The 20,481-nt window shown below is 31.0% G+C and overlaps 1 protein-coding gene across 2 annotated transcripts; it reads left to right on the top strand.

Moving 5' to 3' along the window:
* Nucleotides 1–304: 304 nt before the first annotated feature.
* LOC130635937 (uncharacterized) lies at nucleotides 305–14,251 on the top strand. Of its 2 annotated transcripts, none has more exons than XM_057445470.1 (6): nucleotides 305–407; nucleotides 5,921–6,268; nucleotides 10,062–10,358; nucleotides 10,445–10,756; nucleotides 11,357–11,455; nucleotides 13,574–14,251. In XM_057445470.1, the coding sequence occupies exons 1-6, from the start codon at nucleotides 389–391 to the stop codon at nucleotides 13,807–13,809; spliced, it is 1,311 nt and encodes a 436-aa protein (XP_057301453.1). In that variant the 5' UTR covers nucleotides 305–388; the 3' UTR covers nucleotides 13,810–14,251. The 2 variants fall into 2 exon arrangements, with proteins under 2 accessions (XP_057301453.1, XP_057301452.1); XM_057445469.1 differs by lacking the exon at nucleotides 305–407 and adding an exon at nucleotides 641–1,528.
* Nucleotides 14,252–20,481: the final 6,230 nt, after the last annotated feature.

Genomic DNA, 20,481 nt, shown 5'->3' on the forward strand with positions numbered 1-20,481 from the left:
ATGTGGTTGGGCGAAAACGAAAACATTTCACTTTAGAAACGCCCTTTTTTGTATTTATACAACTTTCTGTGATTTTTTGTTGGCAGTTTAGACTATTAACCTAACTCTATTTTTTTTAGCATTGTTTCAATATCTCTTTAGTCTTCTTTTCAAGAATTAATAGCATAAGGTTTGATGTATACAAAGGTACCATTGAAGAAATAAAATTCACGCTTGTGCGTGAATTTTATTTCTTCAATACAATTGACGCTAATGTTGAGCGTTATATATACGTGTTCTTCCAATAATGCCAAACTAAAATCTAAATATGCTAAGTCAACAAAACATTTAAATGAAGTGAATTCAAACTTTCTAAACTGCAGTTGGCTCTATATAATTTGATTGGGAAATGATTAAAATTCGAATTGGTGAGTTATTCGAAGTTTCGTATTTAAGAACTATTGTATCCAAAATTCAAAATAGAAATCAGAGAATTAAAATGTTTTTTAAATTACATGATCCATACTTTTGCGCAGTGTGCTTTTTATTTGTGAAGTAAAGTCTTGTTTGGGAGACTTTGATCAAACAGACAAAATCATCAATATACTTTAATAATAAAATAATAGTAGTCGGTTCATAGAAATGAAGAATTAAAATTAGAATCACATGGAAATTTTTTTCGAAAACACTCAAATTTCTATTCGAGTAAAGATTATTTTCAAAATAGAGCGGTGAGAGAACTTCACCGTAATTCCCGTAAGATATTCGACTCAAGGAAATCTTCAATTTGTTAAAATAAATATTTCAAGGGAGCATACTGAGCATAGCTATTGAGTGAACTTTAAACTATCACTTTAGTAAATACAAATTAGAAAAAGCGGCAGACAAATCGAACATCTTTCACATTAACTAAACATAAGAATAATGTTTTCTTTGTTTAATCAATTATCATCAATTGAACGCAAATTACATAGCTCTGCAAATTTGTAGACAACATCCCATAGTTCTTTGAATTAAAAAAGCCATCTTTTTTCGTATATCAATCCTTTCCTTTATAACGTATTTCACCCCGTCTCCTCTATTTGTTGCCTCTATAGGCAGCAGGCGTCATCAATTTGTAATCCATGGTTGCTTTATTACACAATTGATCGAAAACTATGGGCGATAAAATGTGTAGCAAAATATACAGTAAAAAAGCGGTTGTTCAAAATGATACGTGATAAATAATTAGCCTGAAAACTCATATTTTACGTATTTCACAGAAGAAGTGACGTCGTATTAATTAATTGAATGGTACGGAAGTGAAATTTAGTAAGGTCAATCTTAATGATTTAGCCCACTTTAATTAAACAATAACGACATGTAATTAAAAGATAACTTATGGATTATTTAATTTGTAAATATAATGAAAAGGTTGTTTGATATAACTAATAGTTTTGCTACAACTTTTGATATTTAATTCTGATCATGACGAAATTTTGGCAGAAATGTAGGAGATACATTGATATTTTAATATTACTTTATATTGTAATGTTCAGCAACCAAGCAGGTAAGAAAATATTTCCAATTTTTTATTATTTTCTAAAATGTGGGCACTATCTCATTACTTTGTTATTGTTCTACGTCCTTAGCCGGTAGAACTTTAAAGTGGCTCCTTTTTTGTCACATTTTTATTATCGAGGTTAGTGAAGCACAGAAGGGTACAAATCTAGTATAACGATACGTAAATTATTGGTTATTGAGTGTTTGATAACAGAACTACCCTGTTGAACTGTCAAAAGGTTTAAAAACCAATATTTTTACAAATAAATCATTTGGAATTATTATATTATGTTCAGTTGGTTTCACGAAGCTACAACGGTCGTTTTTTATTTTTTTGTGATCTAATATTTTAGGAAGCTAGATTTGTATTTGCTTACAAGGACTTTCAACAGGTTAAAATTCTTTTTAAAAAACAAAATAAATCAAAAATAGTTGTTTTCATTAGTTTTTACGTTTCATTAATCTTCAAAAAAGCGGTGTTTACAATCTTCAACTCATTTTCCTGATTTCATATTTTTCCTTTGTCTTTAGCTGTGTCAGTTGAAAATAATTAATTATTTATAAAGTGATCACTTTTTCTGCGCAAATACTTCCCCATGGAGGATTTGGTGTAAATCAATCAGACGTCGGAGAACCTCCCGCTGAAACGGTTGGTTTATTAGTATTAATGTCGGCTTAAATCTACTCGCAAATTGTTTAATACGGTTGAAGTTTGGTATTTTGGTTGTTGTGCTAAAGGCACAGTAATTGTAAAGGCATAGAAATTGTAAAAACGAGATAAAATAATGAAGGCCCTGTTAAGCTTATGAATAATGAGTTTAAAGATACACTTTGCTGATTGGTTTGTTCCCCCATCCTCCTGCGTTACTGACTGCAGAATAAACTACTTTGCTGATGTTCGTGGGGGTTCTTTCAATGCAAAAAATTATCTGTAAAGAAACATAAAAGTTGTTGCGTAGCTTGTTTAACGACTGCATGGTAAAAAAACCCTCACAATGTTCTAAGCGAGGAATTAAGGAAAAACAAATGTTAACCACAAAATGACAACGCTTTAACTTGTGAAAATAATTGTTTTAAATTTAATTTGATTTTTTTTTCAATAATAGTAAAAGTTGGCGATATAAAGAACTCCTCCATACTTTATTTGAGCTATATTATATAACAGCTTGTGTAGAACCATTTTGCACATACCAACAATATAGATATGGTCGTACGGGAACATGATGAACAATAAAATTCCCTACGTGTTTGCGTGCGGTTGTATTTTTATATACGTTAATGCCAGTGCAATAAAGTTGCCTTGTCCGTAATTTCTCATAAAATTCATGAATGACACACAGCAGAATCAAATTGCAGAGACTGCAAAAAATTTGTGAATATTTTTTAGAGGATATATTGTATTAGATAAAACATGTATTAAAAAGTATATTTATCTACTATAATGCTACTTAAATTATGCAAAAGCTGTACGATTCAACACAACGTTACAAAATAAACGGAAATGCAAAATAAACAAAAACATTCAATGATAATACTAAACTTATATCTTCACACGTCCACTCGTTCCAAAAGTTTAATTGAACAAAAATTATTGTACTAAATGTATTCGAAACAAAAATTTATTAGGCTCCTATTTTCCTGCTCTAAATCCTACAATTTTCCAAGATAACTGCTATGAGAAAATATAAGTAACTATGTTTGACGACTAAAGTGTCTATATATCTTCGTAAAAACATTTTTACATAAATTCCATGGCTGTACGGGGTAAAATTAAGTGGGTTGTGGATGGCACAAACCAGTTATTAAGACAAATAAGATGCAAATATAATATTTTACCTATCAGTAATAGTAACAATATTTCATAATATTTGTTTAAATATCCTGAAACTGCAGAATAGTTTTTCATGTTTTGATTTTCTATTTCACACAATACTACCACAAAATTGCTGGTAATGAATAGACATGCGGGAAACATTCCACCAGAAGCGAAGCGTGCAATATGCTATTCAAGTTACTTAGACATATAGGCACTGCCAATTTTGTTGGATATATATTATAAGGTACCAGTCAATTCGTGTTTTTTAGAGACACTTGAAGAAAATAAGTGCTATTCGCGCTCGATTTTGTCAGTAATATATGTAGATAATCTTATACATCTAGGGTTAGACAAAATCAGAAGTTTCTTAATAGGAAGTGATAGATTTCGGTACATTCTCCAACTTAGATCTTCTCATTAAAATTTTAACTTATATTCTCGGACAACGGTAAAAACATGATGAGGCTATTGTCGACCGCGTCAAAAAAGTCATGTTTTTTAAAGGCAATACATAAAAACACGAATTTGATTATCTAGACAACCTACCATATATTCCAACTGACAACATTAAAAACATCAAGTGAGAATGCCAATTGTCATATTCAAGGTATCATTAAAAAATTTGCATTTATCTATAATATTATAAGCAGCAAAAGTAAATTTGTTAACCTAAAGTACATTGATGGAACATGCTTGTTTTTCAAAAATAAAATAATACAACTGTCTGAACAAAAAACAAATATCAACAAACCAACCGCATGTTTTAATTTTCGCCGACGAAGGCGGAATCTTTAATATCGCCTGGGAAGATAGATAGAGAGATAGATAGATAGTTTGTAGACAGCCCAGCCGAGAGCCTGGACGCTTAAAAGTTATCCATGTTAAAGCTTAAATCCTCGTTGTGACAGATTTTTTTCTGAGAACGAGGCTAAAATGAGTTTTAAGCCAATAAGAATCCTAACAGTGCAACAAATTGCTTTATTATACAATGAACATTACTTTATTTTTAAGTTTATAATCGAAAGTTAAAGCTCGTGCATTGTAGCATAATAAAGATCGTCTTATAATGCGCCATCTTTGATGATATATAATTACGTCATTTCCTTCTGTACTACAATTTTGTAAGCACGTTGACGAACGATATATTTAGCAGAACTAATTAATTGTCAATGAATTTTAATTTAATGAGGAATTGTTGAGGCTGGATATTTTTGGTGAAAGATAATGTATTATATCTATAAAATCGTGACATGTATGTCACGATTTTATATCTCTTTTCAAATTATTGCTAATGGCGGAAATCTTTATGCCGCAGGGCTTCTTGTTTTTAATTAAAACATAATTGATAAGAATATCAGTATAATATAAATTAGTTAAAAAACATTTGCACAACGTTGAAAACTAAAGTAAAAAAGGCTCAAACAGTAAAGTAAAAAAGGCTCAAAGATTTAAGAACTTTTTGGTTCTAAGTCATCTCGCAACAATACCGAAATATTTGTCACACTATTATAATTATTATGTCCTCAAATTCAATTAAACTCTTTGTCTCAGACGATCAGTATATGTATTTATAAATACTATACATAATTGATCTTTTTTCCGCAATCATGATTTTCATCTAAATCTTTTATATGGAGGAAAAATTCTGATCCCCTCATTTGGACTGAGAAATCTGAATGTTTCACGTCATTAAAATCCAAACTACTGTGTTACAAATTCTATTTCTAAACATTGTCCTTCCTTGATTGGAAGAAGAAAATACACGCAGGAAACGGAAAGGGAGTTTTAAATTTTGTAGTACATATTATTCAAAATAGTGTAACAAGTCTGATTATGATGACTTCCCGTTATGGTAAGCTTTTCATTATTAAGCCCCATCGAAGCTTTTTAAACCCTGGATAGACTTAAATAAATTTGCATATAATAAAATTGTGGACTTTTGGTCTTCTATAGCAGCGGTTGGTAGAAGCGAAAATTGCCTGCAGGGTAAAAATCGAAAACTACTTTGGTATTAAAACAGATTTAACGAAAAAATTTTTTAATGATATCATTGGTATCCCAAATTACATCACATATGCATATGTGGGCTATTTTGACAATTTTGACGAAAATTTGAATTTCGCAAACAAGACTTTATTTTATCTATAAAGGTAAACTTGCTATGTGTTTTGTTTATAACAACTACGGATGTTTGAGATAAGGTGCGCTAGTTTGTTATAACCTTTAAATCTGTTCTCTATTTTAACCCTAAGACACATATATGTCCGTAGCAACGCCCTAGTGCCCATTTGGTATCAAACATACATGCAACAAATAGTTACATATAGTTACATAAACATTAAATGGTGTTTACATGCCATTTAATGTTTGCCAAAAATTACCCTTGGAAGATATCATTTTTTCCAAAATGTTGTTTCCAGCCCCAGTTAAAACAAGGAAGAGTCACAACATTTTAACACTTAATTACATTGCAAAAAATGATTTATGTCAAGTCCAATAAGCTGCAGGAACTTACAACTCGTTCTGTCTGCAGTGCTAATAGATTTAACATAATTTTTTTAATATTGTTTCTTTTTCATTTAGCTAATGGAGTCACAATAACTACAGAATCAAATAATAAAACTGTACTGAATGGCACTAAGTTGGAATTGGAATGGACTATAAATGTATCTCCTGGTGACACCTTCGTTTCGACAATTGTCTACTTGTTACCTGACTTCTCTAAACCATTAACACTGGGCCAAAATGTTGAAAATAAAGGTAAAGAATTATATGGTGAAAACAGATTATTTGTTGCGTATGAGAACTCGAAATACACAATGACTTTAAAGGATGTGAAATATAATGAAAGTGGGACATTTCGACTTTATATACCTTCTCAAAATAATGGTGCTAACGATACTCAATCCGACATTCATGTCATTGTTACAGGTAGGATGTACAATATGTCTGGTAATTTTCTAGCGTCTTTCACTTTTTTTATCTAAACGTTGATAACATATATAACATTTTCCTTATTATTATGTAATACATTGCGTATAAATTACTCAGATAAAAAGACATGTTCTTCCAAAATCCTATCTCCTGATTGGCAAACATGAGCAGCAGCTATAGACAAATTATTGGTTGTGGTTAGTTAACAAAACAAATAAATATAATTATTTACCCTTTAGTAATCATTAAGATCGTGCGGAAGATTTCCCTTTCAAGAGCTCAAAATATAGCAACAAATGTTGTAAGCTGGTATTTTTGTAAGTGTAATTGATCAATGAAAAACAATCACTGATTATGTTAGTGTAATAAAAGGTAGTCATTTAAGGAGTCTTTCTAAGATCTCCTACAAGGCTATGTAAACAAAAAGGATCAAAAATGATATTTTGAGTGGGTAGACCAAGTATAGTTTGACTGAAGTTATTTTGTTATTGAGGTCTGACGCCGATATTCATTTTCTTGTCCCTGATATTTCGCAGAACACTTTTGTTAACATTTTACAGGTCTATTGATGATAAATTAAAGTAAAAAAAGTAAATACAGTATAATGCCAAAACCACATAACTTACTGGCCAATGACTTGGAGATTGAAACATAAACTTGTTATTTTTTAACTTAGATTTCCCAAAATTTTGTGTTTTTATGGAAATAAAGAACAAACATTAGGTGCACAAATCAAAAAGATTTACTACAGAAACGTCATTGTTTTAATTTTTGTTTGAAAACATTGGAATCTTATATCATAGAAACAACCAATCACTTCACAATTTCTTGACCAACCGCATTTGTGTGGTTAAGTAACACTGTCCACAGGAAATCTGCCGTCGTTTTCGACATTGAAACGACGATGCAAACATTACCTTTCTGCAGACAAATTTGCTTGGCTATTTAACAACTCAGAATATGGGTTGCAATTGTTACCAAGATTGTTCTTGGAAGACTAGGTCATTCTTACAGGTACAGGTAAGAATTTTGTTTTAGACGATATCATAGATGGACATGATCATACCGGTTCTTTGTTTTCCTATAGTAAAATTTAGTTCAACTTGCTGGCTAGCTGCCTGACATTGGAAGAAATCAGCCTTTTTTAGCTTTTAAATTATCAATAACTATATTCCAAGACTTTTTTTAAAATTGTAATCAATAGACAATTTTTAAAAATTGTGTCATACTTATTTTGATGAAGGCATTTGTTGCAGTGTGATCTGTTTTCCTTCTTGTTGATTACATAGAAAACAATAGCTCTTTATTATTTATCTTACAATACCAACAACAAATAATGTGGCTTTTTAGGTAGCAAAAAAAGCGTGTACAAAAAACTTAGTAATAAGAAAAGCAGCTGTTTAGGGTATTGTACTTTAGCCACCACAAACATTAGAAATTTCTGTTACCTAACTAGCTCACATTTGATCTATTTTTTTAATCCTCAGAGTCATTAAAACTAAAATGTCAAAAAATAATATATCATTGTTGCTTCATCAGATCGTAAATGTAACAGAAATGAATCTGAAAATGATTTTGGCACAGCAATTTAAAATGGTCTTGGAAAACGATATAAAAGGGTGCTTTTAATTCAAGATTGAAAGTTAAAAATTTGGTTTATGTAACAAATCTCAACACTGTCTGCATAGTAATTTCCAATTAAGGGTCATATCGCTCAGAATTCGTAAATTACTTGGCTACGTTTTTTATGTATTTATATGCCTATTGCGTACAAGCTCATTTATTTTCTAGAGGAATCCATACTATAATACCCGTATAAGTCTGTTTGTCTGTGAAGCAAAATGTTAGTGACGACTTTATTAAGCTTGCTAAGTCCTTGATATTTTTTTATTTTTTTACATGTTTGTATGCTATTAGTTTTTATTCATTAATTTAAAAGAATAGTTATGATTAATAACTTTTTAAGTAATACATGTGTTATGAGTAAAACAAATTTGAATCGTTAAATCGTATAATGTGACTAACGCCATTTTAAAAATTAACCCCCGTACGTTTTTAAGCGATGATGCGTGCTTGGTGGACAATCTAATGTAATGGTGGCCATCTTTTGCAGGTTGTTATTTGATCTTTTTTTTCTAAAAACTTTATGTTGTGGTTTTTATATGTTTCGTATGTTAAGGTTTTATAGCTATGGATAAATCTTAAAGAAAATAATTGTAAGATTTTGGTTACAAACGTAGATTTTGAAGGAGCATGGCTAAGTCCAGCTTTGGCAAGGTAGCCATTGCTAATCTTTTGTTTTTATTCTGTCAGGTAAAAACGCTTCTTATCCTTGCCAAAATTCTTTCTCTTCGTTTGAAACTGGATTAGAAGTACAAGTAACCAAATGCAGTTTAGCTACACCACAATTCTTATTCAATAATTCTTGTGTTAAATGAATTAAGGTAGTAATCACTTTTGTTACTATCAAATAAACGATAGTGCTAAATTGAGAGCTTACAAGTAACGAAGGATATCGTGTACTTCACGTTTCTTACCGTCTTAAGACAATCTTCCGGATGTTCCAGCTGTTCACTATTGCTATCAATAGCAACAAACTTTACTACCTGGTCGCTGCTTAAAAATTTACCTTTTCTGTAAATTTCAAAACAGTCTTTAAGTTTTTTGTCTTTTTCACTGCTATGGTAACATTGGGCATCTGTGTGATTTAATTTTTGTGATTTCCACCATAAAGATTCGCGATTTCTCAAATAAAAGCTAGCTACACTTTTGTCATAAGAACATAAATTATAAAAATATGCCTTATAAGAATATCTAGATAAGATTTTAAAATCACTTCAAACTATTTTCACAATGTAGAATTTAGATTAATGGCCATCCTGGTCGAAATACTTATGACAAAAAAAGTTTTTAATAAAGTGTGCTTGCTTATAAAAATTGTGAATTAAATTTCACGAATATTAAAACTTTGGCTGTGTATTTATTTTTGCAGCATCTCTATAAGTGTGCCACAACTGGCTAGTTAGCTGTTATCTATATATTTTTTTGCTTATCTGTGACGTATGCTTTGCATTTGCAGGTCAGTTAGTTATGACTAAAAAGTATGTTCGAATATTATATTAAATATCGCTAACTTTATAGGAGGAAGCTAGGTGACAAAAAATAGATTACCTCTAGCTATAGAAAAACAATAAAATAAATTAACACAAAAGAGAAGATGTTAGTCACGAGAAACAGAGACGTGAATGTTTGCAACAATAGAGGTAATTGTGGCTCTTTGATGAAATTGATAATGTTGGTTGTCCCTAGAAGCACTACCACCAAAGTCTGCATTATGGAAAAGTACGGTGGAATGCCCTGACAGTTCTAAAAAGCTTGAAATCTGTGCGTGTTGATGTCAGAAAATATTAACACACTTCAAATTAACTGTGAATACTGACAAGTAAACCTTAGCAAATTCGGAGTTTGATTACACAGAAATGATTTTTTATACTATCAAAATTTAGTACTTGTGATCAAAAGTGACCCTCAGTTACAAAAAAATGTCTGGGAGAGCTGTTGTTAATAAATAATAGATTTATTAACTCTAAAAGAAGTATTCAAATTAACGTGGAAAAATGAAAAAAAAATTTTAATAAGTATTCCACATATCCTATGTACACTTTTTTAATTTTGCTATGTTTTATCTGCTTTAGAGTAAAAACTTCCCTATTTAGCAAAGTAAAGCAATCATTTTCTGCGTAGAATGTAGCAACAAAATGAAAGTAGCGGTGTTCCTTTCTTTTTACAGGTAGGGCAAACTTGTGTAACCACAAATTTGGATTTCATTATACTGCATCCGAAAGTGAGATTTTTTCTTTGTTTCCGAATGTATGTGGATATCCGATACCTGATGGTAAATGGAAAGTGGGGGAAGACACCTTTAGTACTTTATCTGCTCCTTCCGTAATTAATAAAGCAACCAGACGATACAAATACAGTTTTAACACTCGACCTATCAGTCGAAAAGATTGTGGTAAAAACTTCACATTTATTACTTCCAATACAATAGGAAGTATGGATTGGAATGTCATACTTGATGTTAAATGTATGCATTAATTTTGTTAGATCCTTGTTTCATTTTTTCCAGTGTTTGGAGTACTCTTGCAAATTGTATATTATTTTATTCCATAGTTTTACCTTCACTGGTTTCGAATGTATTATTTTACAGACACAATGCAAGTTGTGTTCGTGTCACTTGGAATGCGGAAGATACTGGGAAATGTAACATCAGCTATCATTTGCAGTTTGCCGGTACACAAGCTGTGTATAACATTTCCAGCACAGATTTTACACTCTGCAATTCTTCAGATGTTGATGTCGTTTTTCTTTGGGCATCATACAAGGAAAACATTGGTGGAAAACTTGCCAGTAGAATTAGTGCTACAACCTCGTCACCAGATACTAACCTAACGAACAATGCCGGAGAAAATATACAGGCAACATGTAAATACATATTTTATATTGATTTTCCTGTGTTTAGACACTGTTAATAACATATTTACAAAGGGATAGGGTAAGAATAAGCTAAGAAATATTTGAGAACCCCGAAATAATTTTAAAAGATTGGACATTTAAAAGTCTACAAAATTAAATTTGTTGTAAAGTTTCCCAATGACTATAGAATATGGTGTTAACTGTTAATGACACTTTAAGTTCCTTACAAAACCAAAATTAAAATGCGATGTAATAATTGAATATAACCCACAAAAATTTAGTTACTAGTGGTACACAGGGTATATATTATTGGTAAACCTTTTTGAACAGGCTTTATCTTAAAATTTGGTAACTTTGTGCATTCTGGATCGGTCTTTCTAAAACACAAATAAATGTCTTACAAAACAATTGCTTTTGGCAAACTTGCCTAAATTTAATTTTTTTTAGTTTTTTTTTACGAAACGTGTCTTCCTGATTGAAGTTTAAAATTTTAAAGTCAAGAATAATATTTTCTTGATATGTCGTTAAAAACAATTATCAGGATTACTAAGATTTGCTAACACATGCGTCTAAGCATTTTTGTGTTATCAATAAATATTTCAATTTTAGGTAACCATCAATATACAAGTAACATTGTTACTGGGATCGTCACATTAGCTGTCACACTTATTATAAATACAATTATCTTTGTCATTTTCAAGCACAAAGGTTAGTATGTCATTTCTTCTGTTCTTGACTTAAATTGTGAATGCAAGTTTCAATTAAACTGATATCATCATTTACGACCGACACGTTGTAAAATCAGTATTTTTGGTACACACTGCATAAATCTAAGAAAGTAGGTGAAAATGAAATGCAGCTAATGGATCAATTTATATTTTTACTTTAAATTGTTACTATTTACTTGCTTCATCTGTGGAATTACAGTACTTTCAAGAAATGTAAAGAATAAGAAGAATTGGCTACAGCTTAAGGCTTTTACCGTCATATAAACAATAACGTTCTCTATAAGTATAAGAATTGATAAGAAATATAAAGATCTAGTCGTATTCATGCAGAAGAATCCACTGCATCCCTCATTAAATCCATTAACGGGATGCCAATACAAAATACATACTACAACAGAGTGATTTTAATTTTAAAATCTCACTATCTGTATTATTCTATATTCATACGCGCTAAAATAATACTTGTAAAAAATAAAATAAAATAAAATAAATAAAAATTTCTGACCAATTTAAAGGTGTCTAAAAACAGTTACTTAGAAAAACTAAACTAGCTAACACTATATGTTGCTTTAATCCTTACAGAAGTACAACAGAGAAAAGAAGCATAACCAGACATTAAATACTACAACATCGTTAAGCCATGCAATGAGGGGTTATTACAAAATTACCACAGTGTACAGTTTTTAGCACATCATACCAAATCGGCTATTTAACATATTACATAGAGCAACCCTCTCAAATTTACACACAGAACGTTAGAAATCGACAGTTAACGACACATAGAAATGAAATGTAAAAACTTGAATCGTTTATGTTGCGTACCACCGCAATACTTTAGTCCAAAATTAAAAAGAACGGTTTGCCTTGCAGACATAATCTCAAATCAACCCAATTCACTTACTTTGTCTTAGCGCACAAAATCTTACAGAAAATGTCAAAAATGGAAGAATCAATTATTTCGATTATATACAAACTTCTCCAAAAAAATAATTTGAAAAAGGATTAGGATCTAGTTATACTAGTAATACAAAATATGTATTTTATCTCGATAATCTTACATATTGTCTTCCCTAACAAATGCTGATCACAAAATATAAAATTACAAAATCAAATTACTTCTACTTTTTCCTCAAATTTTTAAGTCTCACAATATTTAAGCCTTTTTATCTGTTTAGTTGTTTGCCAAAAACAATTTTGTGTATTCATGGTTGGCTCCAGATGCCATCGAAATTCGACTGATATATTTTTCCATTGACCTTTTGCCTAAGTGGATTTTTCCACCGCCCTTATCGACTAGTCTCTCATAATAATACGAAGTCTCCTTGTCTGTCTGTGACTGTTGCCAAGTCGATTATATTTTTTACAGTTTCTTTAACAAAGTCTATAAAACATCGCCTGTAACAGTGCTCTGGAAGTTCCCAAACTAAATCACCGTCAAAGGAAAGCATAATAAGATAGAGAAGTCGTTGCGTTGCACTTTTAATTTAAGGCAAAATAACTTGGAAATCGGCGAAAATAACTCACGTTGTATCCTGCGTGGGTAAGTAGGGACTACCAGGGACCAAATTAAGACTAATTTTCAGAACCTTGGTCAACCCAAACTTTTTCGGAAAAGAATGGTTAATGGTGTCAAAAACCCTTTAAGTATCCATATCTTTGAGACTGTTAGTCAGAAGTATATGATCCTATACATTTTGTTGATCAGCGTTTTAAACTCAACACATTACATACATCATGTTAAAAAAAACCCTGTAAAATATATTTTTAATTGCGCTACTTCAGTCATCAAAAGTCCTAAAATAACCTATATAATATTTCCATTATTAACCTGCTTAAGTGCGTTTTTCCATATCGACTAGTACAATATAGAACAGGGGTTAATTCGTTGATGTTTCAGAGGAAAATATACAACGATAGTAATATAGTTATTATTTTCATTTTTAAGTTATTTCAATAGCACATTTTCTTTTTTTCTTCGTCATTCCAAACATTTCAAGAATTACTTTATAAGTAGGAAAAAATAGCGGACAATAAAATCTTATAGTTTTTCCACATAAAACATTTTTTTCCTCATTTAGGCTTTATTACTGTTATTTAGGTTTTATAATACTCAGCATGAGCCAGACGAGACCACCACAAAGCAATAAAAATCAACGTACTAACGATTACGAGGCAACAGGGGCAACGATATGTCATTATGCAGATATTAACAGCAAAGCTGTGAAAGAAGGTATATATGAAGATTTGACAACGACCGCTGATCATTCCAAGCAGTATTATGAAATTGAGTTGAATACAATGCAAGGAAACATATACGCCAATACTACGACTTAAAAGTAGCGGAATTTTACACACATATATATAGACATATATATGTGTAAAAAAGTACTTTTGTTACCATTTAAGCGTATTAAACTAGATAATACATTTAATTCTACGCCTATTAGATGACAATGCAAAATAAGACTGCGCAAATTTCTCCCGTCTGTCATATTTTCTTAACTTGGTTTACCATGACAGAATTCCCAACCATTTGGTAGTCATTATTGCGTTAAAAGGACATTTGTAATTAATGAAACAGATATTTTTTGAACCACAATCTCCGATGTGTGCGTGAAGTGAATAACAACTTAGATAAAATCCTCCAGTCAAAGTTGATAAATATGTAAATATACAATTTGCTAGAACTATTTACCTTTTTTCAGGTTGAAAAAGAGGTATCAAATTTTAACGAGAAAAGTGAATGGTTTTGAATACGATGGATTTGTAATTTGAACTTGAATGTATTTAAATTCCTTTGTACACTGGATGACTGGCTGGGAGAGAGGGTAGGATGAACGGAAGGGGAAAAGGGAAGAAGAGAGAAAGGAAGGAAGAAAGGGAGGAATGAGGGAAGGAATGGACGAGAGGAATAAGGGACGGATGGAGAAATGGATTTTATTCGTGGACTCAGTTTCAGGTAATCCTTCACTACACGTTTGAAATATCCATTACGCAGAAGAAAAATAAATAAAGATACGTCATGATAACGTTAACAGTCGAAGACGTCGATGCACAAAATTGTTCACATTTTTTTCCCGTTACCCGCGTTATGTATAGCATGAAACTCTGAAAAAAATGACGCATAAGATGAAGTTTACTGTCCTTTAAATAGTTAGTACTATTTTGGTCCCAAGTGTTAGTAACTATTACTAACGCAGTATTTTTACCAGCGTGCATGGCCTTAAATTCAAAAGTGCGTTTATTAATTAAATTAAGCTATTGTCGTGATAATTATTTCTTTATCTTGATTTACATTTAAGACACGATTTTTTGCGACTTTAAAGAAAAATGAACACATTCACTATGATAGTCACAGAAACACCGTACAATACTAGATGCCCTTGAAAAAATGAATTTCGGTTGTTTTTCAAAGTTTGCTAAGATGTCAACCTTTTATAAACTGCCGGCAGTTTTTAATAGGTATTTCCTCAACCGTTTGAAAAAAGAGTGGTACAAGGATTTTATAATAGCCGTACATTAATAGGTGTAGGGGGCGGATTTTGTACACGCCTTAACGGTGTTTTTTATGCCTTGTCTAATGGGTATGACATTAACTAAGTTCCAATATTTATCACTTTGGGACATACGTCCGGTATTTTTTGATTCCATAACTCTTACAGACTTTAATATTGGCTAATACAAGAAATTACTCATAAAAATTTCTATGGAATTCTTTTAATGGGATATATATATAGTAACTGTTCTCAAGATTGTCCTTAGAATATCTCACTTGCGGTACAACTTTATTTCAGCAAGTAGAATTTTTTTGTATCTTCTGGACACGTGATTATTTCGGTTTCTTAATTTTTTCTAAGTTCCTTAAAAAGTCGGAAAAACAAGTTCCTTAGTCAATTTTTGGAATTTTATCAGGCAAACGGAATAAATACGTCGTCAGAATTACAACAAATATGGTGGCTTTTTATTTTCAAAGTTATTGCTCGATGAATTAAAGCATAACGAAAAAAAGTCATAATGCCGCATTGCTGATTCTCCAAAATGCATTAATGGCAGGCTATACCAGTACGGTATAACTTTTAGCTTTACAGCAACCATAAGGGTAACAGTTAGAGTGATCACCAGTAAGCAGTAAGAGCACATGTCAAACCTTAAAGTTTTAATAACCGTGGCAAAAAGAGTTCTTTGCAAAATATATCAGCGCAAAGAGAAACAAGGAAAACGGCGCCGAAGTTATGTGTTAGACTCTTCTTCTTCTTACGAAAAATAAACTTTTAGTCAATTTTTTTTAAAAGTTTTGTTTTGTACATTAATTTCAAAAATTAAAACAATAAAATTTAAATCAAGCGAATTTTTTTTGTAAGACCTTCCCCTCCCCCTAGGTCATAATGTGTTTGATATAGGGTTAAACTGTGGAGGGAAAAAAAAAATATTTATATTAATGTTTGCTACGAAATAACTAATACTGTTAAAAACAAATGCATATGGGGACCCGCATAAGAGAAGTTATACGGTGCAAAATTGATTATTAGTGCAAAACATGAGGTAAGAAATATATATATTGAAATTTAATAAATCGAGAATTCAGAAGCGGAGAGGTTAAATCTATATAGCATGGATGCTACTACGAACTACAGCATGTTCTTTTTATCACTTTTTTGTTTTAGTCACAATTAACCTGTTATATTCTATTGATTGCTCAATTATTCTTGATTGTTATGTCTGCATTCCTCCAATCACCTGAAACTTGTCTGCAAAGATTTTGTTTCTGTTAATTTCATTATCTTACAGTTTTTTGAACTGTTCAGGAAATAAGCTTGGAAAATACTTATGGCAATGCATAATGGCTTATCGAGGAAATTGTAAAATACGAATGTTCGACGTTATTTGCTTTTCTGTCCTAGTTCGGTATCAATGTTATCTTGGCAGTCGGAAATCGATTTTCTTATTCAAAGGAATTATTTAAATCACAAAAGATAAGTTTGATTATAGTCAGTTTAATCAAATTTTTCTATTTTTTTGAAATAACATCTAGTCAGACTGGTATGCACACACGAAAAATAAATATTCCTATCCTAAATTTAGAAAAAATAAATGTCAAAAGAAAACCTACAAAGCCCACATCAGTCTTTGTAGAACCAAAACAAAGTCTATAAGAATCAGCTTCCGCAAAGATTTTTCAAAATAAAGCTGCGACGCAACCTTTTTGAAAAAATAGGGCGCTAATAATAAAGAGACTATTCAATAAACCTTAAGACTTGACTAGAAAGTAAAGAGATATATGTAAAAGTTTCATATAAAAACTACATGATTTTGATTCTATAGTGAACAACTAAAGAGTGATAAAAATTTCTCGTCTTTTCACATTTTAGATCTATTTTGTATTCTATTGATTCCAAGAAAAAATATATATAAAGAAACTTAAACTTTATTTGTTTGATATTGATCAAAACAAATCACAGTAAAGTAAAGGAAGACGGGTTTATCAGAAAAATGGGAGGGTAGGAAATGTACAACAATGTTTGAAATACAACGTTTTTCATAATCATAACAAAGTCATAATTTCATAATTTTAGCAGACAAGTGTCCGTAAGCAAGGTCATAAACAAGGTCATAACTTGCAGAGTCCAGAGAAGCCTTATTCTATCACATGATTTTTATAATTTTATGAAACGTTTTAAATTACCATTTTTTTGTATCAGTGACTGTATTATTCTTTTGTTATGATCCTGTGCAGCAGTGTTATTACGTAAGTGCAAAGGGTAATGTAGGAAATAACAAAACAAAACAATAGCAATGTCTCATTAAAAGTAAAGGTAGCAGAAACCCCTACACGCAACTTGTGGAACACGAACGGTTCGGCAGAACGTTTGAATGTCTCTTGTACCTAGATAAAAAATGTTAAAAACTGCACATGTTCTTTTTACATGGTAAATACACATCAAAAACACGTCAAAATGGTAATAAGGTACTTAAAAGGCCACAAAGCCTATTTAGCCTTGTGCAATTTTGAAATTATGGCTGCGCAATACGCTTAATATTGTCAAAAACGTAACTCAGACAAATTAATACTAAATACCTCGTGCGCATGCTGCCAGGCATTTTGGAAGTGATCCGACTATATCTTCAGGCACTAATTTTCGTAAAGAATTATGTTTCGGTCTAGAGTATAGTAAAATATTTTTAAATAATTGACAAATGTTTTGTCTAGTTGACGAAAACCGATTCCGGCTACTAATTTTGTCCCACCAAAATGTTTATCCCACGCAGCCCCTTGTCCAAGAAACTAAATTATTAAACATTTTTTATTCCAAAATGAACGTACTTTCTTCAGCCTAAAATTTTACAATAAAACTTGAAGCATCGTTTCATTATTCCAACTCTGAGAGTAGATGTGACCTTACAAATGGTTTACTAACCGAGAAAAAAAATCTTAGAACTAATGATCCCATCTGGTACCATTTCCAGTACTTCTCATACCATTTGGCTTAATGAGGGGATATTTTATCTGATTTAAGAAAGGACGTAAAGTTACTATCACTATAACAGAAACCGTGCATATGTAAAGATTGATTTCGGTTATATTTCATTGTATATTAAGTCAACCTTTTGCCACATATATATACAGTTCCACTTTATGTATATATAAGTTATTATCACTATAATGGAAAATCTGCATATGCAAAAATTTCAGTTATTCAAGTTATTTAAGTCAACATTTTTATATATATAGAATATCACTCAAGTATACATAATTTTACATTCAGTCATGTTTTAGCCCAGCGTAAGCCAACCTACCCTAAAGCATTATAGGCTTTTATATTCCCCGGTTCTATTTAGACCTCCCTGATTACATCTTGAAATGAAAATTTTCACATTTATAATTTTACTACTGTGCAAATAAAATAGTAAAAAATGTTGCGACTTACATTGTGACGTAAAAACGATTAAAATTGGAAGCGGTTAATAAATACAGTTTATTATTTTGAGCCTAATTTTTGATGCATTCCTGCGCGATAAATAGCGTAGTTATTGCTATATTCTGGGCTATTGTTTAGGCATAGTAAATCAATCGAAATTAAATAATGTGTAAGCTTGGCGCTATATGTGTTATATATACTTCTGTTGCAAAGTTCATTTAAAAAAACAGTGTTACTTAGGCAAAGCCGTACATTATATGTTCAAAATATCTATAATCTTTTTTTTTTTAGCTTTTGAATATTTAACGTGGTTATAGAAAAAAATGAATAAGATATTGGAAAACAGAAAAACATACACAATATGACTTGGTATTAAAACTTAATGGCTTTTAATCAACTTCTTATGATTATGTTATGTTTTGTAACTGCAAGCAATATATCTGCTTACGTCTTATTTCTTCCAATTTAATCGTAGTACCTGTAAAATTCTAAACTCTTGAACACAGTTAAGTCCCAGAAAATGGGTTTTCTCATTATTCCGTCTGAAAACTACAATTTAAGCCGCACGCAAATGATTACAACTTCAGGGATAGGTTGGGAGTTGGTAATTGTGCTCCACCTATAAGTTATTTTTTCCTGGGTTTGTTTTGTGTACTCCACCCACTCAAATATCAACCTTGTCAACTGCACGCATATCAGTAACACGAAACTTTCTGGCTCGACACTCCAATATATATATATATATATATATGGTTGTGTGGTGTTTTAAAAAGTTAAAAAGATAATGATGGAAAATTCACACAAAAAACGCTGATGAAAATTTCTTTATAACACATCTTCTACATGTAGCGATGTTAAAGAGGTAAAGCTTGGCCTAAAAAAGGTAATCAGCAATTTCTTATCTATGCACTTCATTGTAAATAATTCTTCTAATTTTTAATACGTGACAATCTCACATATGATGTTATCATAGCACAATAACATTCCTTCGAACACACATGGTAACAATATACATCTTGATTCTTTCTAATTTTTTTATGTGTTTTTTTCCGAAATATTCTGCCCAATATGGGTTTAGATTAAGAAACCTGCTTCAAAAGTCTTAGCCGTTTTTGTTTCGGGGTTATTGTTATTTTTTAAGATTTGTTATGCAGCCTAAAGACCCTTACTACGAAGCAATCTGGTCAACTTTTTTGACCATGGGGCTCTGCTTGTCTAAGAATACTTTATTAACTTTATTTTTTGATCCCCTAATACACATTTTCAATGTTTTTGTGATGCAAGCGACAACAACAAGGCTTCAAAGAAATCGACTGTACATTTTCGGTAGGTTTGTATACAATTTTTATCGTGATATTATTGGAGATTTCACATAAATCTCTTAAGATTCGGACAGTTATATTTTTCGTTTTTAGTTTCTTGATTGAGATTTTATGTTGTACATAATATTCTATGCTCGTTGAAGATTAGAAGAATTGTTTATTGTTTTACAGATGCAGAACGAAATATCGAGAAATACTGAAACGCAAAATAAACGAAGAATATGTATTTGAGAAGTTAATGTGGTATCAATGCAAGGGGAAGAATAAAATAAATGTAAATCGTAAATACAGATTAAAGTTCAAGTTTAAGTAATGTTTATACCTTGTATATTTATTGCGATTATTCTTTGACTCTCCTCTTGACTTAGCTAATTTTTTTCTTACGCAATCCATATTACTTGAGACATGTTAACAGTTTGTTATAAAAAAGGTTTTTAAAAATTATATTGTACAACCAGGTTCGTATGTTTTTTATCATGCTGGATATAAACCATTTTAAAGCCTACAGTTTTCTTACATTTTTTATGTTTTTAAATGGTCATTTTTCATATAAAGAATATATATAATTTTTATTGTAAATTTGTAAAATGAATATATATTTATTGTAACTTAGTATTCGTATTTGTCTACATCATGTTTAGAAACGAGTTATGCTTTAACGTTTGAAAGACGCATTTTATGATGTTTAAGAAACGTTCACTGCAAGGCGTCTCTAAAACGGCTTAACAAAGACGTCTACTAAACGTCTAAATCTAGTCTATTTTGTC

This window comes from Hydractinia symbiolongicarpus, chromosome 3 (genome assembly GCF_029227915.1).
Source record: "Hydractinia symbiolongicarpus strain clone_291-10 chromosome 3, HSymV2.1, whole genome shotgun sequence".
Taxonomy (NCBI): Eukaryota; Metazoa; Cnidaria; class Hydrozoa; order Anthoathecata; family Hydractiniidae; genus Hydractinia; species Hydractinia symbiolongicarpus.

Bases quoted from the DNA above. Each gene is read 5' to 3' on its own strand.
- LOC130635937 (XM_057445469.1), top strand. From the start codon at position 1,447: ATGACGAAATTTTGGCAGAAATGTAGGAGATACATTGATATTTTAATA. The intron at 1,529-5,920 runs GTAAGAAAATAT...TTTTTCATTTAG, and splicing joins AATGTTCAGCAACCAAGCAG to CTAATGGAGTCACAATAACT. The intron at 10,757-11,356 runs GTAAATACATAT...TTTCAATTTTAG, and splicing joins AGAAAATATACAGGCAACAT to GTAACCATCAATATACAAGT.